The sequence below is a fragment of the Oncorhynchus keta genome, chromosome 10, assembly GCF_023373465.1.
Source record: "Oncorhynchus keta strain PuntledgeMale-10-30-2019 chromosome 10, Oket_V2, whole genome shotgun sequence".
Taxonomy (NCBI): Eukaryota; Metazoa; Chordata; class Actinopteri; order Salmoniformes; family Salmonidae; genus Oncorhynchus; species Oncorhynchus keta.
The window spans coordinates 29391078-29408914 of NC_068430.1; the positions used below are offsets into that span (position 1 = coordinate 29391078).

Consider the following 17837-nt stretch of genomic DNA (forward strand, 5'->3'; position numbering starts at 1 on the left):
CAGAGCTCCCTCAGGTGACCCGCGCTCTGCTCGCATGTTCATGCTACGCTGCTTTAGAACTTTATTTTCTGTTGGAAACGGCTCTGGCTCCTTCAGCCACATCTCTTCTTTTTATTTTCTCGCCCTCACTGTAAGTCAGACTGCCAAGTGAGGCTGCCAACACTGGAGAAAGAGATGTTGGGAGCTTTGGCACGTATAGACGTGTGCTTCCCAGTGGAAGTGCAAAGGCTGAGCTGGAGAGAGAAGAGAGAGAGAGAGAGACAGAAAGGGAGGGACAGAGTGAGAGAAAGAGAGGATGATAAAGAGAGGGAGAAAGAATGAGAGAAAGACGGGGGGAGGGGTCTGTTGTTGAGTTAAGCCCCTAATCAAAGGCTGTTCTGCATGGAAGACTTAGTCACTCCCTTTAATGCCACCTTCTTCCAGTCCCCTGTTTACACATGCGCTCCAGCAACAGCTAATGTGAACACAGACACACAGTGCAGGCACACACGCATGCATAAACACATACATTTCAGAAACTCACCCGCACATTCATGTAAACACAACAACAACGTCTCTCATCCCGAGAAAATAATTCACTATCAGGCAATTTTGTGGTCAGCTCATATGACAGACATGGTTTCCATGCCCTTTGGTTGGCATGCTCAGGTGTCTCATTTGTTTGTGTTAGGAAAAGAGAATGTGGGCAAATCCTCTGGGGCAGTGTGGTCCTGCTGGCTCCAAATCCATTAATTGCCTTGGCTCACTCTCTCAGCAGGTGTACCAGACATTAGTAGAAGAATCCAGAAGCCCCATGCGATCCTTTGGGAACGTTCTAAAACCCACAATAATACAGAGGGATGTTTGTCTCCTCCAGACTCCACTGTTCCAGCTGCCGAGGACCCCCCTTGCTCCGTTGCCCATATGGCTTCCAGACAGACTATTGGGTTGTGTGGAATCTTAATCTAATGTCAGAACATTGATTTATGCTTAGGTGTCCCATAGCCATTAAGGTAATTGCATGATCACTTTATAACATCCTCCCCTGGTGGCCATGGTAATTTGGCATCCCCCACCCACCTTGCACTGCAAGCCCTGTAACTACATTATAGCTGAAAATGTAGTCAGAAATATCATCTTCCAGCCACTGCAAATTGATTTGATACCTTTTTGACTGAGTCCTGAAAACCTTTTAGTCCATCTCTTACAGTTTGCCAGTTGATTTATGCGAGTCTCCCAACTCTTAACGGGCTCTATTGATCGCCACTTTCTAGCCAGCGTTGCTGGGGAATGTACTGTTCCAAGACTCTAGGACCATTGGAGCGAGATCCTCCCTGAGATGGTGTATTTTTAGCTCCTGGGGTGCAGCAGCAAGTACTCTTTGATTACCCATCAATGGGAAAAGACTGTGTTTAACTGCACTGCAATGTAGCACAGTAGACATGCCCCTCATTCTCTGCTTGTAGATGCTGTGATTATTGATTGAGTGGTGATGTCGATGGGCCGCGGCCATTCTGTTAAGCCATACAGTGTATCTCAGTTCATGTCTGAGAAACAATCCTTAAAACTATTGAAGACCGCACACTAGTCTGTTTAACTAGACAACTTTAGCCGAGCAAAGAGGCTTTTGAAGCTGGAACTCACCTTCCTGTCCGAGGATTTGGTGGCGAAGACAGGCACACGGCAGGTAAGTAAAGGCCAAAATGGTGCCATGGTCTTCCCTTCATCTTCTGCACAGAACCATCCTGGTGTGTTCTCCTCTCCTACAAGAAAAGGATGACAGGTTTAACTACCACTCAATTATACGTTGTTAATGGCCTAAATAACTATATATTTCTTTAGGACCCACTCCAAAAAGCTTCCGATGCTTCTTAAAAATATACAATACCTGGACAAAGTGGGCACAGGTCTATTTTCTTGTTTCAGAAACAAAGTGTAACAAAATGAATTGGCTTCAGGTATGAAATATGAGTATGTAGGATAATTAGCATTGTGTGTGTGTGTAATCAGCCAGAGGCAGGGAGAGATGGGGCCAGGTACAGCCCACGCGTAGCAGCCCCACGCTAGGCCTCAACACTGATTAAGGTACTGGTAATGAGCCTTTATGAGATTCAAAACAACAGTAAGATTCCACCACAGCAGGAGAAAGGCATCTGCCGGATTGTAGTTAATAAAGGAGAGAATTTGGCTTGTGCACGCTGTCTGAATACCTTGAAGCCACTATGCACCCCCTCACCAGGCACAACACAGATCTGCCAACATTCCTCCATTAAGTAATTTAGTAACTGTCAATTGCAACTAACTAAAACACAATTTTGTGTGCAATCAAACAGCTTGTTTTAATTTACTCCCTGTGTCTTGTGCATAACTGCATACATCAATATGTAATAAGCCACAGAAATACAGAGTTGCTGTTTCCAAAGCGTTAACATCCCAGTGTAGCCTAAACTCCTCATTTGGTTTGAGATGTGCGACCAGTTCATTTGACAGGCACGGTTGTTTACTTGTTGTTTGGCTGTTGCAGTGCAGGTAGGAATACAGCAGACTTAAGGGCCAATTAGTTGAGTTTGGTCTCCACAAATCATAACATTTCAGATGGTTTCTCTTAACAGGACTGGTACACAAAAAGAGGGAGTCAATTTGCAGGTGATATACTACCGCAGGATGTTGCACTGCTTTTAAACCCTTATTCTGCTCTTCTAAAGATAATTAGATAAACTGGGTTCGAGCCCTGAATGCTGATTGGCTGATAGCCGTGATATATCAGACAGTATACCACAGATATGACAAAAACCTTTTACTGCTCTAATTACGTTGGTAACCAGTTTACAATAGCAATAAGGCACCTTGGGGGTTTGTGGTATATGGCCAGTATACCAAGGCTAAGGCCTGTATCCAGGCATGCCGCATTGCGTCATGCATAAGAACAGCCATTAGCCATGGCATATTGGCCATATACCACACCCCTTTGTGCCTTATTGCCTAAATATACAGTACCAGTCAAAAGTTTAGACGCACCTACTCATTCCAGGGTTTTTCTTTATTTTTACTATTTTCTACATTGTAGAATAATAGTGAAGACATCAAAACTGTGAAATAACACATATGGAATCATGTAGTAACCAAAAAAGTGTTAGACATAACAAAATATATTTTATATTTGAGTAGCCACCCGTTGCCTTGAAGACAGCTTTGCACACTCTTGGCATTTTCTCAACCAGCTTCATGAGGTAGTCACCTGGAATGCATTTCAATTAACAGAAGTGCCTTGTTAAAAGTACATTTGTGGAATTTCTTTCCTTCTTAATGCATTTGAGCCCATAAATTGTGTTGTGACAAGGTAGGGGTGGTATACAGAAGATAACCCTATTTGATAAAAGACCAAGTCCATATTATGGAAAGAACAGCTTAAATAAGCAAAGAGAAACGACAGTCCATCATTACTTTAAGACATGAAGGTCAGTCAATCCGCTTTGAAAGTTTCTTCAAGTGCAGTCGCAAACTCCGTCAAGCGCTATGATGAAACTGGCTCTCATGAGGACCCACACAGGAAAGGAAGACCCGGAGTTACCTCTGATGCAGAGGATAAGTTCATTAGAGTTACCAGCCTCAGAAATTGCAGCACAAATAAATGCTTCAGAGTTCAAGTTACAAACACTGAGTCAAATAGGCCTTCGTGGTTGAATTGTTGCAAAGAAACCACTACTAAACGACACCAATAAGAAGAAGAGACTTGCTTGGGCCAAGAAACATGAGTAATGGACATTAGACCGGTGGAAATCTGTCCTTTGGTCTGATGAGTACAAATTTGAGATGTTTGATTCCAACCGCTGTGTCTTTGTGAGACACAGAGTAGGTGAACGGATGATCTGGAGGAGGAGGTGTGAGGGTGCTTTGCTGGTGATGCTGTCACAATTTATTTTGAATTCGTCACACTTAACCAGCATGGTTACCACAGCATTCTGCAGTGATACACCCTCCCATCTGATGTGCGCTGAATGGGACTATCATTTGTTTTTCAACAGGACAATGACCCAACACACCTCCAAGCTGTGTAAGGGCTATTTGACCAAGAAGGAGAGTGATGGAGTGCTGCATCAGATGATCTGGCCTCCACATTCACCCGACCTCAACCCAATTGAGATAGTTTGGCATGAGTTGGACCGCAGAGTGAAGGAAAGGCAGCCAACAAGTGCTCAGCATATGTGGGAAATCCTTCAAGACTGTTGGAAAAGCATTCCAGGTGAAGCTGGTTGAGAGAGTGCCAAGAGTGTGCAAAGCTGTCATCAAGGCAAAGTGTGGCTACTTTGAAGAATATTATATTTTGATTTGTTTAACACTTTTTTGTTTACTACATGATTCCATATGTGTTATTTCATAGTTTTGATGTCTTTTATTATTACAATGTAGAAAATAAAGAAAAATAGAGAAAAACCCTGGAATGAGTAGGTGTCCAAACTTTTGACTGGTACTGTATACTAGAGACACATACATTCAACACCTCTGAATTCTGCATAACTTTAACAAGACACAGTTAAAACATATATTTCCAGTACAATGACAATAATTGAGATGCAGTACAATAACCTCATTGAGATTGATTACCTTCAGAATATTCATCCATGCAGTGATGTTTAGAGAGAGTGAGAGGACAGGGTCGACATTGTTCAAAAATAAAAGCCCCTTCTGTTGAGATGTTTTCATATTTCATACGATAACTTATTCCATATTTCCCAGAACCACTGTGAATAGGATCGATGGAACCTTGAGTGCGTCTTTTGAATGATATTGAATAATCAATAATGATGAAGTTGGGCTATTTAGTGTTTGGGTTGCACTCATGTATAAAATCTTCATACAGTACCTGCAGAGGATTTCTTAATGATCCCCCTCTGAGATGACCTCTGAGTCTGTCTCAGATATAGCCTTTCCCAGGGATGATCAGGGCTTTGAGGGTCATTCATTAAAATGCTGTAATTGAAGGCATATTGCCAGGACTGGTTGGTGTGGGTCAGAGGGTCCACTGCTTTCCTTTGCACCTGAACGCTCAGCAACTTTCTTCAGCTAATCATTCAATTAGTATGAATAACACTCCGCTATGTCCGCCGTCCAAGTGATTATTGGGTCAGCAAAGGTATTGGTCCTGCTGTTGTTATTTGTCGTGGAAGGTGTTATTAAATATGATTAAATACCTGACTAAGCCCAAGGCCGTGTTTACCCATTCTGATTTCCATAAGTACTGTATGCATGAAGGACGGGAGAAGTGAAATGCTGCCAGTGTGTGTGAACACACCCTGTCTCTGGCCTTCGGCCTTTACTATGTATTAATGACGACAAATAATGGTGCCTGCCCTTCGGAACAAATGGTAAATACAGAGCCATTCTATCAGAGGCCTTAATGAGGACAGACAGTCACTTCACACACACAGGGGCAAAGTCACTAATGAATCCGAGATAAAGCATTCTATTCACATAAGACCCCCTAAACCTTTCACAGACAGAGCAGAAAGCCAGAGCTCCACAGCCAAATCCCTATCTTTCTGTCTCTATCTCTCTCTCCCCCTCTCTCTGTTTCTCGCTCTCTCTGTTTCTCGCTCTCTGCAGCTGCCATTATTCTGTTTGATGAAGGGATGTAAACTGAAGCCTCATGGAGAATGATAAACAACAACAACAATGAGTCTCATCAGGAGGTCTGAATGAAAGAGAGCGGAAAGAGAGAGCATGGGCTAGCCACTTAGTACACCACTGGTCAGTACACCACTGCCAAAGCCTTGAATAGATCAGTTGTGACGGCTTACACTCCATCACAAAAAAATTGCTGGCAGGAGCTGCGTGTGGAAGCTTTCAGATGTCAACCACTCAAAATGAAACCTAAGTACCAATACACTAAGGATGGATACTGAGGTTGGATACTGTGGAGGTTAAACAGTCATCCACTCCAGTCTTGAATGCAGCTATGGGGCCCCTTCACTATTCCACCTGGCTGCCCTGATAATGTTTACTCATCATAAATATTTCCCACATTTGAGGACAGTGAGATGTTGAGATAATCTTTGCAGTCTGACAGATACATTTTGGGGTGTGGAAATTCTAAAGTTTAGCAATGCTGTATAATTACATCAAATAATACACTGCTCAAAAAAATAAAGGGAACACTAAAATAACACATCCTAGATCTGAATGAATGAAATATTCTTATTAAATACTTTTTTCTTTACACAGTTGAATGTGTTGACAACAAAATCACACAAAAATGATCAATGGAAATAAAATTAATCAACCCATGGAGGTTTGGATTTGGAGTCACACTCAAAATTAAAGTGGAAAACCACACTACAGGCTGATCCAACTTTGATGTAATGTCCTTAAAACGAGTCAAAATGAGGCTCAGTAGTGTGTGTGGCCTCCACGTGCCTGTATGACCTCCCTACAACGTCTGGGCATGCTCCTGATGAGGTGGCGGATGGTCTCCTGAGGGATCTCCTCCCAGACCTGGACTAAAGCATCCGCCAACTCCTGTACAGTCTGTGGTGCAAGGTGGCGTTGGTAGATGGAGCGAGACATGATGTCCCAGATGTGCTCAATTGGATTCAGGTCTGGTGAACGGGCGGGCCAGTCCATAGCATCAATGCCTTCCTCTTGCAGGAACTGCTGACACACTCCAGCCACATGAGGTCTAGCATTGTCTTGCATTAGGAGGAACCCAGGGCCAACCGCACCAGCATATGGTCTCACAAGGGGTCTGAGGATCTCATCTCGGTACCTAATGGAAGTCAGGCTACCTCTGGCGAGCACATGGAGGGCTGTGCGGACCCCTAAAGAAATGCCACCCCACACCATGACTGACCCACCGCCAAACCGGTCATGCTGGAGGATGTTGCAGGCAGCAGAACGTTCTCCACGGCGTCTCCAGACTCTGTCACATGTGCTCAGTGTGAACCTGCTTTCATCTGTGAAGAGCCCAGGGTGCCAGTGGCGAATTTGCCAATCTTGGTGTTCTCTGGCAAATGCCAAACGTCCTGCACGGTGTTGGGCTGTAAGCACAACCCCCACCTGTGGACGTCGGGCCCTCATACCACCCTCATGGAGTCTGTTTCTGACCATTTGAGCAGACACATGCACATTTGTGGCCTGCTGGAGGTCATTTTGCAGGGCTCTGGCAGTGCTCCTCCAGCTCCTTCTTGCACAAAGGCGGAGGTAGCGGTCCTGCTGCTGGGTTGTTGCCCTCCTACGGCCTCCTCCACGTCTCCTGATGTACTGGCCTGTCTCCTGGTAGCGCCTCCATGCTCTGGACACTACGCTGACAGACACAGCAAACTTTCTTGCCACATCTCGCATTGATGTGCCATCCTGAATGAGCTGCACTACCTGAGCCACTTGTGTGGGTTGTAGACTCCGTCTCATGCCACCACTAGAGTGAAAGCACCGCCAGCATTCAAAAGTGACCAAAACATCAGCCAGGACTTATAGGAACGGAGAAGTGTTCTGTGGTCACCACCTGCAGAACCACTCCTTTATTGGGGGTGTCTTGCTAAATACCTATAATTTCCACCTGTTGTCTATTCCATTTGCACAACAGCATGTGAAATGTATTGTCAATCAGTGTTGCTTCCTAAGTGGACAGTTTGATTTCACAGAAGTGTGATTGACTTGGAGTTACATTGTGTTGTTTAAGTGTTCCCTTTATTTTTTTTAGCAGTGTATATTGAAATGGATGTTGCTTGAGCAAAGCAAATGAATTGCAGTTGCCATAACAACACTCGCATAACAGTTTCTTTGGACCCCAGCAAGGTCGGAGTTTGCCCCCCAAAAATTGAACGTGTCAAAAAATATTGAAAAATTACACATCAAATAGCCTAGCAATGAGGGAAAATGTAGTTGGCTTGAGGATAAATTCAGCCACTCTGAAATTTTTTGTGTGCAAATGTTTTCACCACAGCCTGTTGGTTCAGGATGAGGGCCCGACTGTTTTGCCAACCCAGACAGTCATCCTGAGACATTCTGCAGTATATGTTCATTGCGCTATACACAATTTAAACTTAGTCTTGAATGATGCACGCCAAGATATAGAAGAAATACAGGACTGTTGATAATTGCAACCACACAACTCAAACACCAGTTCACTAGTATGAACAAAATCGCAAACCGCTTTTTTTGTTCAAGCCCTCGAGCTGTTGTCCTCTAAATATGATAATCTGTTTGCATCTGCTGTCACAATATTTGTAGGTGGAAGGTGAAGAGGACCAAGGTGCAGCGTGGTAAGTGTTCATGATGTTTAATAAAATAAACAGAACACTACTCCACCATAGTCTTGGCCCACTTAAGTGGCACCCTTGGAGCGGCGACCCTCGCCGCCGACCTCTGACTGGGGACCTTTGCAGCAGGCCCCGAATAGACGGAAGACTCTGGCAGCGCCGGGGTGAAGGGCGACTCTGGCAGCTCCTGACTGACGGGCGGCTCTGGCAGCTCCTGACTGACGGGCGGCTCTGGCAGCTCCTGACAGACGGGCGGCTCTGGCAGCTCCTGACTGACGGGCGGCTCTGGCAGCTCCTGACTGACGGGCGGCTCTGGCAGCTCCTGACAGACGGGCGGCTCTGGCAGCTCCTGACAGACGGGCGGCTCTGGCAGCTCCTGACTGACGGGCGGCTCTGGCAGCTCCTGACTGACGGGCGGCTCTGGCAGCTCCTGACTGACGGGCGGCTCTGGCAGCTCCTGACTGACGGGCGGCTCTGGCAGCTCCTGACTGACGGACGGCTCTGGCAACTCCTGACTGACGGGCGGCTCTGGCAACTCCTGACTGACGGGCGGCTCTGGCAACTCCTGACTGACGGGCGGCTCTGGCAACTCCTGACTGACGGGCGGCTCTGGCAGCGCTGGACAGGAGCGCTGGACAGGCTCAACTTTAGCTGCCTCCAGCTCTTCACAGGGATGGCGATATTCCCCAGCCTGTGCCCAGGGTCCCTCACCGTCCAAAATCTCCTCCCATGTCCAGGAGTCCAGAACCCTCTGCTCCTGGTTACCACGCTGCTTGGTCCGGTTGTGGTGGGTGGTTCGGTCACGATATTCTTAGGTGGAAGGTGAAGAGGACCAAGGTGCAGCGTTGTAAGTGTTCATGATGTTTAATAAAATAAACAGAACACTAAATGACCAAAAACAACAAAGAGAGTGAACGACACTAAACAGTTCTGTATGGTAAACACAGACATAACTAAGGTCAGGACGTGACATCTGCCAATTGATTGGCTGTCCAGTATCCAGACGACCTGTCCCCAGATCTTCCTATACAGTTCATCTCTTTCCGTAACGTGTTGAGGCCGGCAATTAAGAAAAATGAGAGGCTCAATTAAAGATGTTGCAGAACAGCTGTATTTGAAGCACCAATCACTGCAGTATCCCTGAAGTTGCTACAGCAATCAAGCTGTTTTTACCATCCTGTAACTGTCGTTTCTGCAGAGATCGTTTGCTAAACTAAAACCCATAAACTAGCTAAGAAGCATTATGCTCCAGGTCTGATATGCACTTTTGAAAGCCTGAGTAAGCTCCTCTCGTTGAACTGGCACCGTCATATCCTTGACCGCAACATTTGTTCACCGATATCCCCTTATACACTATATATGCAAAAGTATGTGGACACCCCTTCAAATTAGTGGATTTGGCTATTTCAGCCACACTCTTGTTGCTGACAGGTGTATAAAATCGAGCACACAGCCATGCAATCTCCATAGACAAACATTTGCCTTACCGAAGAGCTCAGTCACTTTCAACATGGCACCATCATAGGATGCCACCTTTCCAAAAAGTCAGTTCATCAAATTTCTGACCTGCTAGAGCTCATCTCTAAGTGATGTTATTGTGAAGTGGAAACATCTGGAGCAACAACGGCTCAGCCACAAAGTGGTACAGTAGGCCACACAATCTCACAGAATGGGGACCGCTGAGTGCTGAAGCATGTAGCGCGTAAACATCGTCTGTCCTCGGTTGTAATACTCACTACGAGTTACAAACTGCCTCTGGAAGATACGTCAGCTCAAGAACTGTTTGTTCGGGAGCTTCATGAAATTAATTTCCATGGCGAAGCAGCCTCCCAGAAGCCTAAGATCACCATGTGTAATGCCAAACATCGGCTGGAGTGGTGTAAAGATCGCCGCCATTGGACTCTGGAGCATTGGAAACTGGAGTGATGAATCATGGATCACCATCTGGCAGTCCGACGGACGAATCTGGGTTTTGCGGATGGCAGGAGAAAGCTGCCTGCCCCAATGCATAGTGCCAACTGTAAAGTTTGGAGGAGGAATAATGGTCTGGGGCTGTTTTTTATGGTTCGGGCTAGGCCCATTTGTGGCAGCAGTTTGGGGAAGGCCCTTTCCTGTTCCAGCATGACAATGCCCCCATGCACAAAGCAAGGTCCATACAGAAATGGTTTGTTGAGATTGGTGTGGAAGAACTTGACTGGCCTGCACAGAGCCCTGACCTCACCCCCATCGAACAGCTTTGGAATGAATTGGAACCCCGATTGCAAGCCAGGTCTAATCCCCCAACATCAGCACTTTGTGATATCAGATCATGGAACAAAAGGCTTTATAAATAAATTTCATTGATTGATCAGTGCCGACCTCAGTAATGCTCTTGTGGCTGACTGACAGCAAGTCCCCGCAGCAATGTTCCAAAAGCTCGTGGAAAATGTCCCACTGTGGAGACTGTTATAGCAGCAAAGACCAACTCCATATTAATGCCATTGATTTTTGAATGAGATGTTTGACGAGCAGGTGTCCACATACACTAAAAATATGTTCAATCAGTAAAAACTATATTTTTCAAGGCCTGAGGCACATTTTCAGTCACATTCCTGAAGCCCAAGAAACTGAAGCACTAGTACAGTCGGAAGTTTACATACACTTAGGTTGGAGTCATTGAAATTCGTTTTTCAACCACTCCACAAATTTCTTGTTAACAAACTATAGTTTTGGCAAGTCGTTTAGGACATCTACTTTGTGCAGGACACAAGTCATTTTTCCAACAATTGTTTACAGACAGATTATTTCACTTATGATTCACTGTATCACAATTCCAGGGGGTCAGAAGTTTACATACACTAAGTTGACTGTGCCTTTAAACAGCTCGGGAAATTCCAGAAAACGATGTCATGGCTTTAGAAGGTTCTGATTTTTAATTGACACCATTTGAGTCAATTGGAGGTGTACCTGTGGATGTATTTCAAGGCCTACCTTCAAACTCAGTGCCTCTTTGCTTGACATCATGGGAAAATCCTAACAAATCAGCCAAGACCTCAGATAAAAAATTGTAGACCTCCACAACTCTGGTTCATCCTTGGGAGCAATTTCCAAATGCCTGAAGGTACCACGTTTATCTGTACAAACAACAGTAAGCAAGTATACACACCATGGGACCACGCAGCCGTCAAACCGCTCAGTAAGGAGACACGTTCTGTCTCCTAGAGATGAACGTACTTTGGTGGGAAAAGTGCAAATCAATCCCAGAACAACAGCAAAGGATCTTGTGAAGATGCTGGAGGAAACAGGCACAACAGTATCTATATCCACAGTAAAACGAGTCCTATATCGACATAACCTGAAAGGCCGCTCAGCAAGGAAGAAGCCACTGCTCCAAAACCGCCATAAAAAAGCCAGACTATGGTTTGCAACTGCACATGGGGACAAAGATTGTACTTTTTGGAGAAATGTCCTCTAGTCTGATGAAACAAAAATAGAACTGTTTGGCCATAATGACCATCATTATGTTTGGAGGAAAAAAGGGGAGGCTTGCAAGCCAAAGAACACCATCCCAACCGTGAAGCACGTGGGTGGGATTCTTTGCTGCAGGAGGGACTGGTGCACTTCACAAAATAGATGGCATCATGAGGTAGGAAAATTATGTGAATATATTGAAACAACATCTCAAGACATCAGTCAGGAAGTTAAAGCTTGGTCACAAACGGGTCTTCCAAATGGACAATGACCCTAAGCATACTTCCAGAGTTGTGGCAAAATGCCTTAAGGACAAAAAGTGTGTGTGAGCAAGGAGGCCTGCAAACCTGACTCAGTTATACCAGCTCTGTCTGGAGGAATGGGCCAAAATTCACCCAACGTATTGTTGGAAGCGTGTGGAAGGCTACCCAAAACATTTGACCTAAGTTAAACAATGTAAAGGCAATGCTACCAAATACTAATTGAGTGGATGTAAACTTCTGACCCACTGGGAATGTGATGAATGAAATAAAAGCTCAAATTAAATAATTCTCTCTACTTTATTCTGACATTTAACATTCTTCAAATAAAGTGGGCATCCTAACTGACCTAAGACAGGGCATTTTTACTAGGATTAAATGACAGGAATTGTGAAAGTTTAAATGTATTGGCTAAGGTGTATGTAAACTTCCGACTTCAACTGTCCATACATATGGAAATTATAAAGGTTAATACGGATGACTTTTTGGATGGTTAATGTCAAAACTATGTATTAAATTAAAGACAATAGACATAGATGACAGGCACATGGGTCCCCAGAGTTCGTGGGCCCCCCTGCCTTGCACTGGCTGCAGGGCTGTTTGGTATGCCAGTGCATAACAACCAGAATACATAACATGAATCCTCCTGCTTTGAAATTGAAGGAGATTCACCAATGCCATTGTGGTAATTGCTACAGTACTTGAAACTGCAGCATGTAAGGATAATTATTTGTACTTGAACCTACAGCATCGTACAGAAAGCACATGGCCTGTCTCCTGTATTCTGCTCCCTGGTGCTTCACCATAGTGCTGGCTAGCAGTGGATTAAGAGGGCGTGTCAGAGTGTGTGCCGGGACGGTCAAGCCACACTCCACTTCTCAGGCGTTGTCTATTGATCGGCTGCTGGGGAGGAGAGTCTGACACACTTAGAGATAGCAGGGTAACCGCAGGCAACAGCCCCCTGCCTGCCCTCTGCTCCCTGTGGTGGGACTGATTGCTTGTCTCAATCATCCTTTCCACACTCCCCCCTCCCCCTTCCCTCCTTTCAATATCTCTCTTCATGCCTCCATCCATTCCTCCGTCTCTCTGTCTCAGCGCCTCATCAAATCAGCAGTCCTAACCCTGCCTGGAAAGGCTGGAGGTCCGTACATTGAAATAGCAATTAATTGCTCTACAAAGAATCAACCCATTCATTAAGCTATGCTCTTGGCTATGTTATTATAGGACCCCCTCAGAAAGAGTAGGCTAACTTGAAGCGGCATGGGAGATGCTGTGGAACACGTTGCTTTCCCCAATTCATATTATTAATGGCGCCCAGAGCTCTGAGTGCGCTGCAGCGCCGATGTGGGGCAATTCTCCCATTCAATTTCCAGGCCTCATAACTGCACCATATGTGGTCTAAAAGTGACAAATGTTGTTTACTGGAGGCATCTGTTCTATATTCTATCTGTGATGTTATGCCTCGGTGCTGGTCCCATACATCTCTACGTCAGCAAACTTTTCATATCTGGCAGATTTTCGTACTGTATATATAATGTCAATGCCCAAGACAAAAAGCTACACTAAAAGACAACTCATGCTATAAATGTGCTTCAAATTGTACCTCGGGCATACAATTATATTCCTGTACTGTAGCTTAAGTGTAAGAACTGAGATGAGATGTGTGTTTTGAAAGTACACTTTGGGGATAGCATTTGGAACGACGTGTATTCTGTGCGGTACAGTAAGGAGTGTACATGAAAACATACCTGAGGGAGTGTGTTAAATAAATGGCGGTAACAGTCATAAACGCTGGTACAGAGTTTGGCTCCAAAATGAGCTTTGTGATGTCTAATCGCTCACTAAATCGTGCATAAAAGCGTTTGCTATTTGGGGCATCAGCCATTTGGAGACATTTTAGAGCATGGCACTCCTCTGTCCATACAGGATACAGCTGAGTGGAGTGCAACTGCTGATTGAACTGGAGGACTCCCCAGGGCGTGCATCAGGCCTGCATTACCATGAAATGACAGGAGAGCCTAGTGACTGCAGGCCATGCGTAAAATCGCATCAACAACTCCCTTATTGTAATTATATTTGGTTAAATGGGGAAGGCAAAGTGTGTGTTTAATGCAATTAACATGTAATTGACATTCTGGCCAGGTTGGTGTCGATTCATTCTCTTTCACACCAGAGATTCAACAAACAACGCCTCAATGGATTTTCCCCTAAATATGGAAAAATGGCATGGAAACCTGCATAGACACATTTTCTCGGTGTTGATAAGTCTCTAAACCTATAGTTGTAATCTATGTAACTACCGCAATAATGCATAGTGAGCATTACCTGTGACATTAGGAAGCCAGAGAAATAAATGGATATGGAGTGCATGCAAGCAGGTAAAGTGATGGAGAGAAAGTCTTAGGGCAGGTCGTGATGTTTTGTATTAAAAACATTCCAAAGATTGAACTTTAAATAGGCTGTTGAAAATGCATGTCCCTCTCACTTTATAGCTATCTGTGCTTCAGGGATCTTTACACTTAGACCACAACAACCACTTATTAGTGTCAGCCCAGATTGTTATTTGCTCATCACCATAAAAACATTTTGTGAAGCATCGTGAGCTTGGCATTGGGGAGGGTTGCCATTGTTGTGGATGACTTTTTGATTTTATTAGGATCCCCATTTGCTGACTCCAATGGCGATAGCAAGTCTTACTGGGGCCAAAAATAAAAAAGACATTACAGATGAAAGGGACATTACAGACAAAAGACTTTACAATTTACCTACATTTAAAAACATGAATATGTAGTGTGCGCGCATCTATCAATTACACATCCATGTCAGTACATACACACAAAAATCAAGTCACATGGGGGAGAGGCGTTGTGCCGTGAGGTGTTGCTTTATTTCGTTTTTGAAACCAGATTTGCTGTTCCCTTGTGCTACATAAGATGGAAGGGAGTCTCATGCAATCATGGCTCTGTATAATACTGTATGTTTCCTTGAATTTGTTGTGGACCTGGGAACTGTGAAAAGACCCCTGGTGGCATGTCTGGTGAGGTAAGTGTGTGTGACGACTATGCAAACAATTTGGAATTTCCAACACATGAATGTTTCTTATAAAAACAAGAAGCGACGCAGTCAGTCTTTCCTCAACTCTTAGCCAATAGAGACCGGCATGCATAGTATTGATATTATCCTTATGATTACAATGAAGAGCAAAATGTGGCACACTGTTCTGGGCCAGTTGCAGCTTAAAACAAATCAGGACTTGCTTTGTGGACTGTGGTGTCAAAAGAGCGTCTCTCTTTATCACAGACAGACTTCTCACCATCTTTACACACAATTAAATAATTGTTTAAGTTTAAGTTTCGACCATGACATTTTACAATCTAGGGTAACACCAAATAATGTAGTCTCTTCAAACTTGCTCAACAGCCACACCATTCATTTCCAGATTACCAAATACAATGCTCTTAGTTTTAGAGATGTTCAAGACCAGTTTATTACTGGCCACCCATTCTAAAACTGACTGCAACTCTTCAAATCAAATCGTATTGGCAGATGTTAATGCAAGTGTAGCAAAATGCTTGTGCTTCTAGTTCCGACCATGCAGTAATATCTAACAAGTAATCTAACAATTTCACAACTACCTTTTACACACAAGTATAAAGGAATGAATAGAATATGTACATATAAATATATGGATGAGCGATGGCCGAACGGCATAGGCAAGATGTAGTAGATGGTATAGAATACAGTATATACATATGATATGTAGGGTATGTAAACATTATATAAAGTGGCATTGTTTAAAGTAACTAGTGATACATTTATTACATTCAATTTTTTATTATTAAAGTGGCTAGAGATTTGAGTCAGTATGTTGGCAGCAGCCACTCAATGTTAGTGATGGCTGTTTAACAGTCTGATGGCCTTGAGATAGAAGCTGTTTTTCAGTCTCTCGGTCCCAGCTTTGATGCACCTGTACTGACCTCACCTTCTGGATGATAGCGGGGTGAACAGGCCGTGGCTCGGGTGGTTGCTTTCCTTGATGATATTTTTGGACTTCCTGTAACATCGGGTGGTGTAGGTGTCCTGGAAGGCAGGATAGTTTGCCCCCGGTGATGCGTTGTGCAGACCTCACTACCCTCTGGAGAGCCTTACGGTTGTGGGCGGAGCAGTTGCCGTACCAGGCGGTGATATAGCCCGACAGGATGCTGTTGATTGTGCATCTGTAAAAGTTTGTGAGGGCTTTTGGTGACAAGCCAAATTTCTTCAGCCTCATGTGGTTAAAGAGGCGCTGTTGCGCCTTCTTCACCACGCTGCCTGCGTGGGTGGACCATTTCAGTTTGTCCGTGATGTGTACGCTGAGGAACTTGAAACTTTCCACCTTCTCCACTAGGTTTGTTTAGAGAGCAGTGATTTCAGTGGTTGATGATGCGTATATTGTTGAATCATCAGCATACATGGACACACAGGCTTTGTTTCATGCCAGTGGCAGGTCATTGGTAAAAATAGAAAAGAATAGAGGGCCAAGAGAGCTGCCCTGCAGTACAACACACTTTACATGTTTAACATTAGAGAAACTTCCATTAAAGACAACCCTCTGTTTTCTACAAGATAGATAGCTCTGAATCCACAATATGGCAGAGGTTGAAAAGCTCTGAAAAGCCAAAAGGATGATACAAACACTTGGCAAAAGCTGGGGAAGCGGAGGGAACAACGCAAACCAAAATACCAAACAAATACAAAACAAACCACATCTCCACACTGTTGTTGTCCTAGCTCATCTTAGAAAACCATTTTGTTTCTACGGTAATGGGATTGAGAATATACTACGCAGACTAAAGCTTTCAGAATGGTACTAAAATGTGTTTTGAAAGTAATTTGGCTTTGCATTTCGTCCAATGAGCGGCAGGTAGCCTAGTGGTTAGAGCATTGGGCCAGTAGCAGAAAGGTTGTTAGTTCGAATCGCCGAGCTGACAAAGTGAAAAGATCTGTCAATGTGCCCTTGAGCAAAGCACTTAACCCTAATTGATCCAGGCTCACTGCTGACTATGGCTGACCCTGGCTGTGAGCACACTCTCCGAGGGTGTCTCCGGGGGAGTTGGTATATGCAAAAAAAACATATTTCCATTTACCATTTGTATAATACACGCTTGTGTGAAACTGGACAAATATAAGCAACCACCAAACAATTATCATATGGGTAGGGAGGTAGCTATGATTGCTATAAGCTATCTATATGCTACACTTTCTATAGATCCCATGTCCTAATCAGTACTCCTGCTGTGTTGTTGATGTAAGTGTGGGCAGCGGTGAATGGTGATTTTTTTTTTATTCCTTTCTGACACAGTCAGACAACATCACAGGCTCTGCTGGAGAGCCTACAGATGTACTCCAGCACACAACCTCGCACCCTGTGAGAGCTGCAGCACCATGCAGAGATCCACTTTATTGGTCTTTTCACTGGTATTTCTAAGGACAGATAGAGATATTCAGATGTCTGATGGAGAAACAAACACCGGGGATAGCCAAACAGACAGGACTTTAGCCTATAACACATGACAGTACACATAATCCCGGCCCCATCGGTCACTGTGTGAGTTGTCCCTTGGGGCTGCACAACAGGATGGTGTTCAATTGCATCTCTGGCTGCTCATCTGTAAAATGCATTTCATGTTGTGGTATTTAATCTGGTTCCAGTAACTTCCTTTGAAACCTTTACAGATCTGTGCGGGAGCTTACTGTGTAACCAACGGCCTCTGGGAGTTAAGCAGCCTAACACAGAGCAGTGCCCAAGCAACACAATATCAGAGCGCTTAGAGAGCAACACCATAGACGCAAAACCATGAGTGGGTTATGTGTGTGCGTGTATGTTTGGATGAGTGTATGCGTGTGTCAGGAG

At 44.4% G+C, this 17837-nt stretch overlaps 1 protein-coding gene across 4 annotated transcripts in view; it reads right to left on the reverse strand.

Moving 5' to 3' along the window:
- arhgef10la (Rho guanine nucleotide exchange factor (GEF) 10-like a) overlaps positions 1 to 17837 on the reverse strand; it is a 114247-nt gene that overhangs the window by 48391 nt on the left and 48019 nt on the right. For all 4 annotated transcript variants that reach the window (XM_052526820.1, XM_052526818.1, XM_052526819.1 and 1 more), the window contains one exon: positions 1624 to 1742. In XM_052526820.1, the coding sequence (XP_052382780.1) occupies positions 1624 to 1742 (119 nt within the window). The remainder of the gene's footprint in view (positions 1 to 1623; positions 1743 to 17837) is intronic.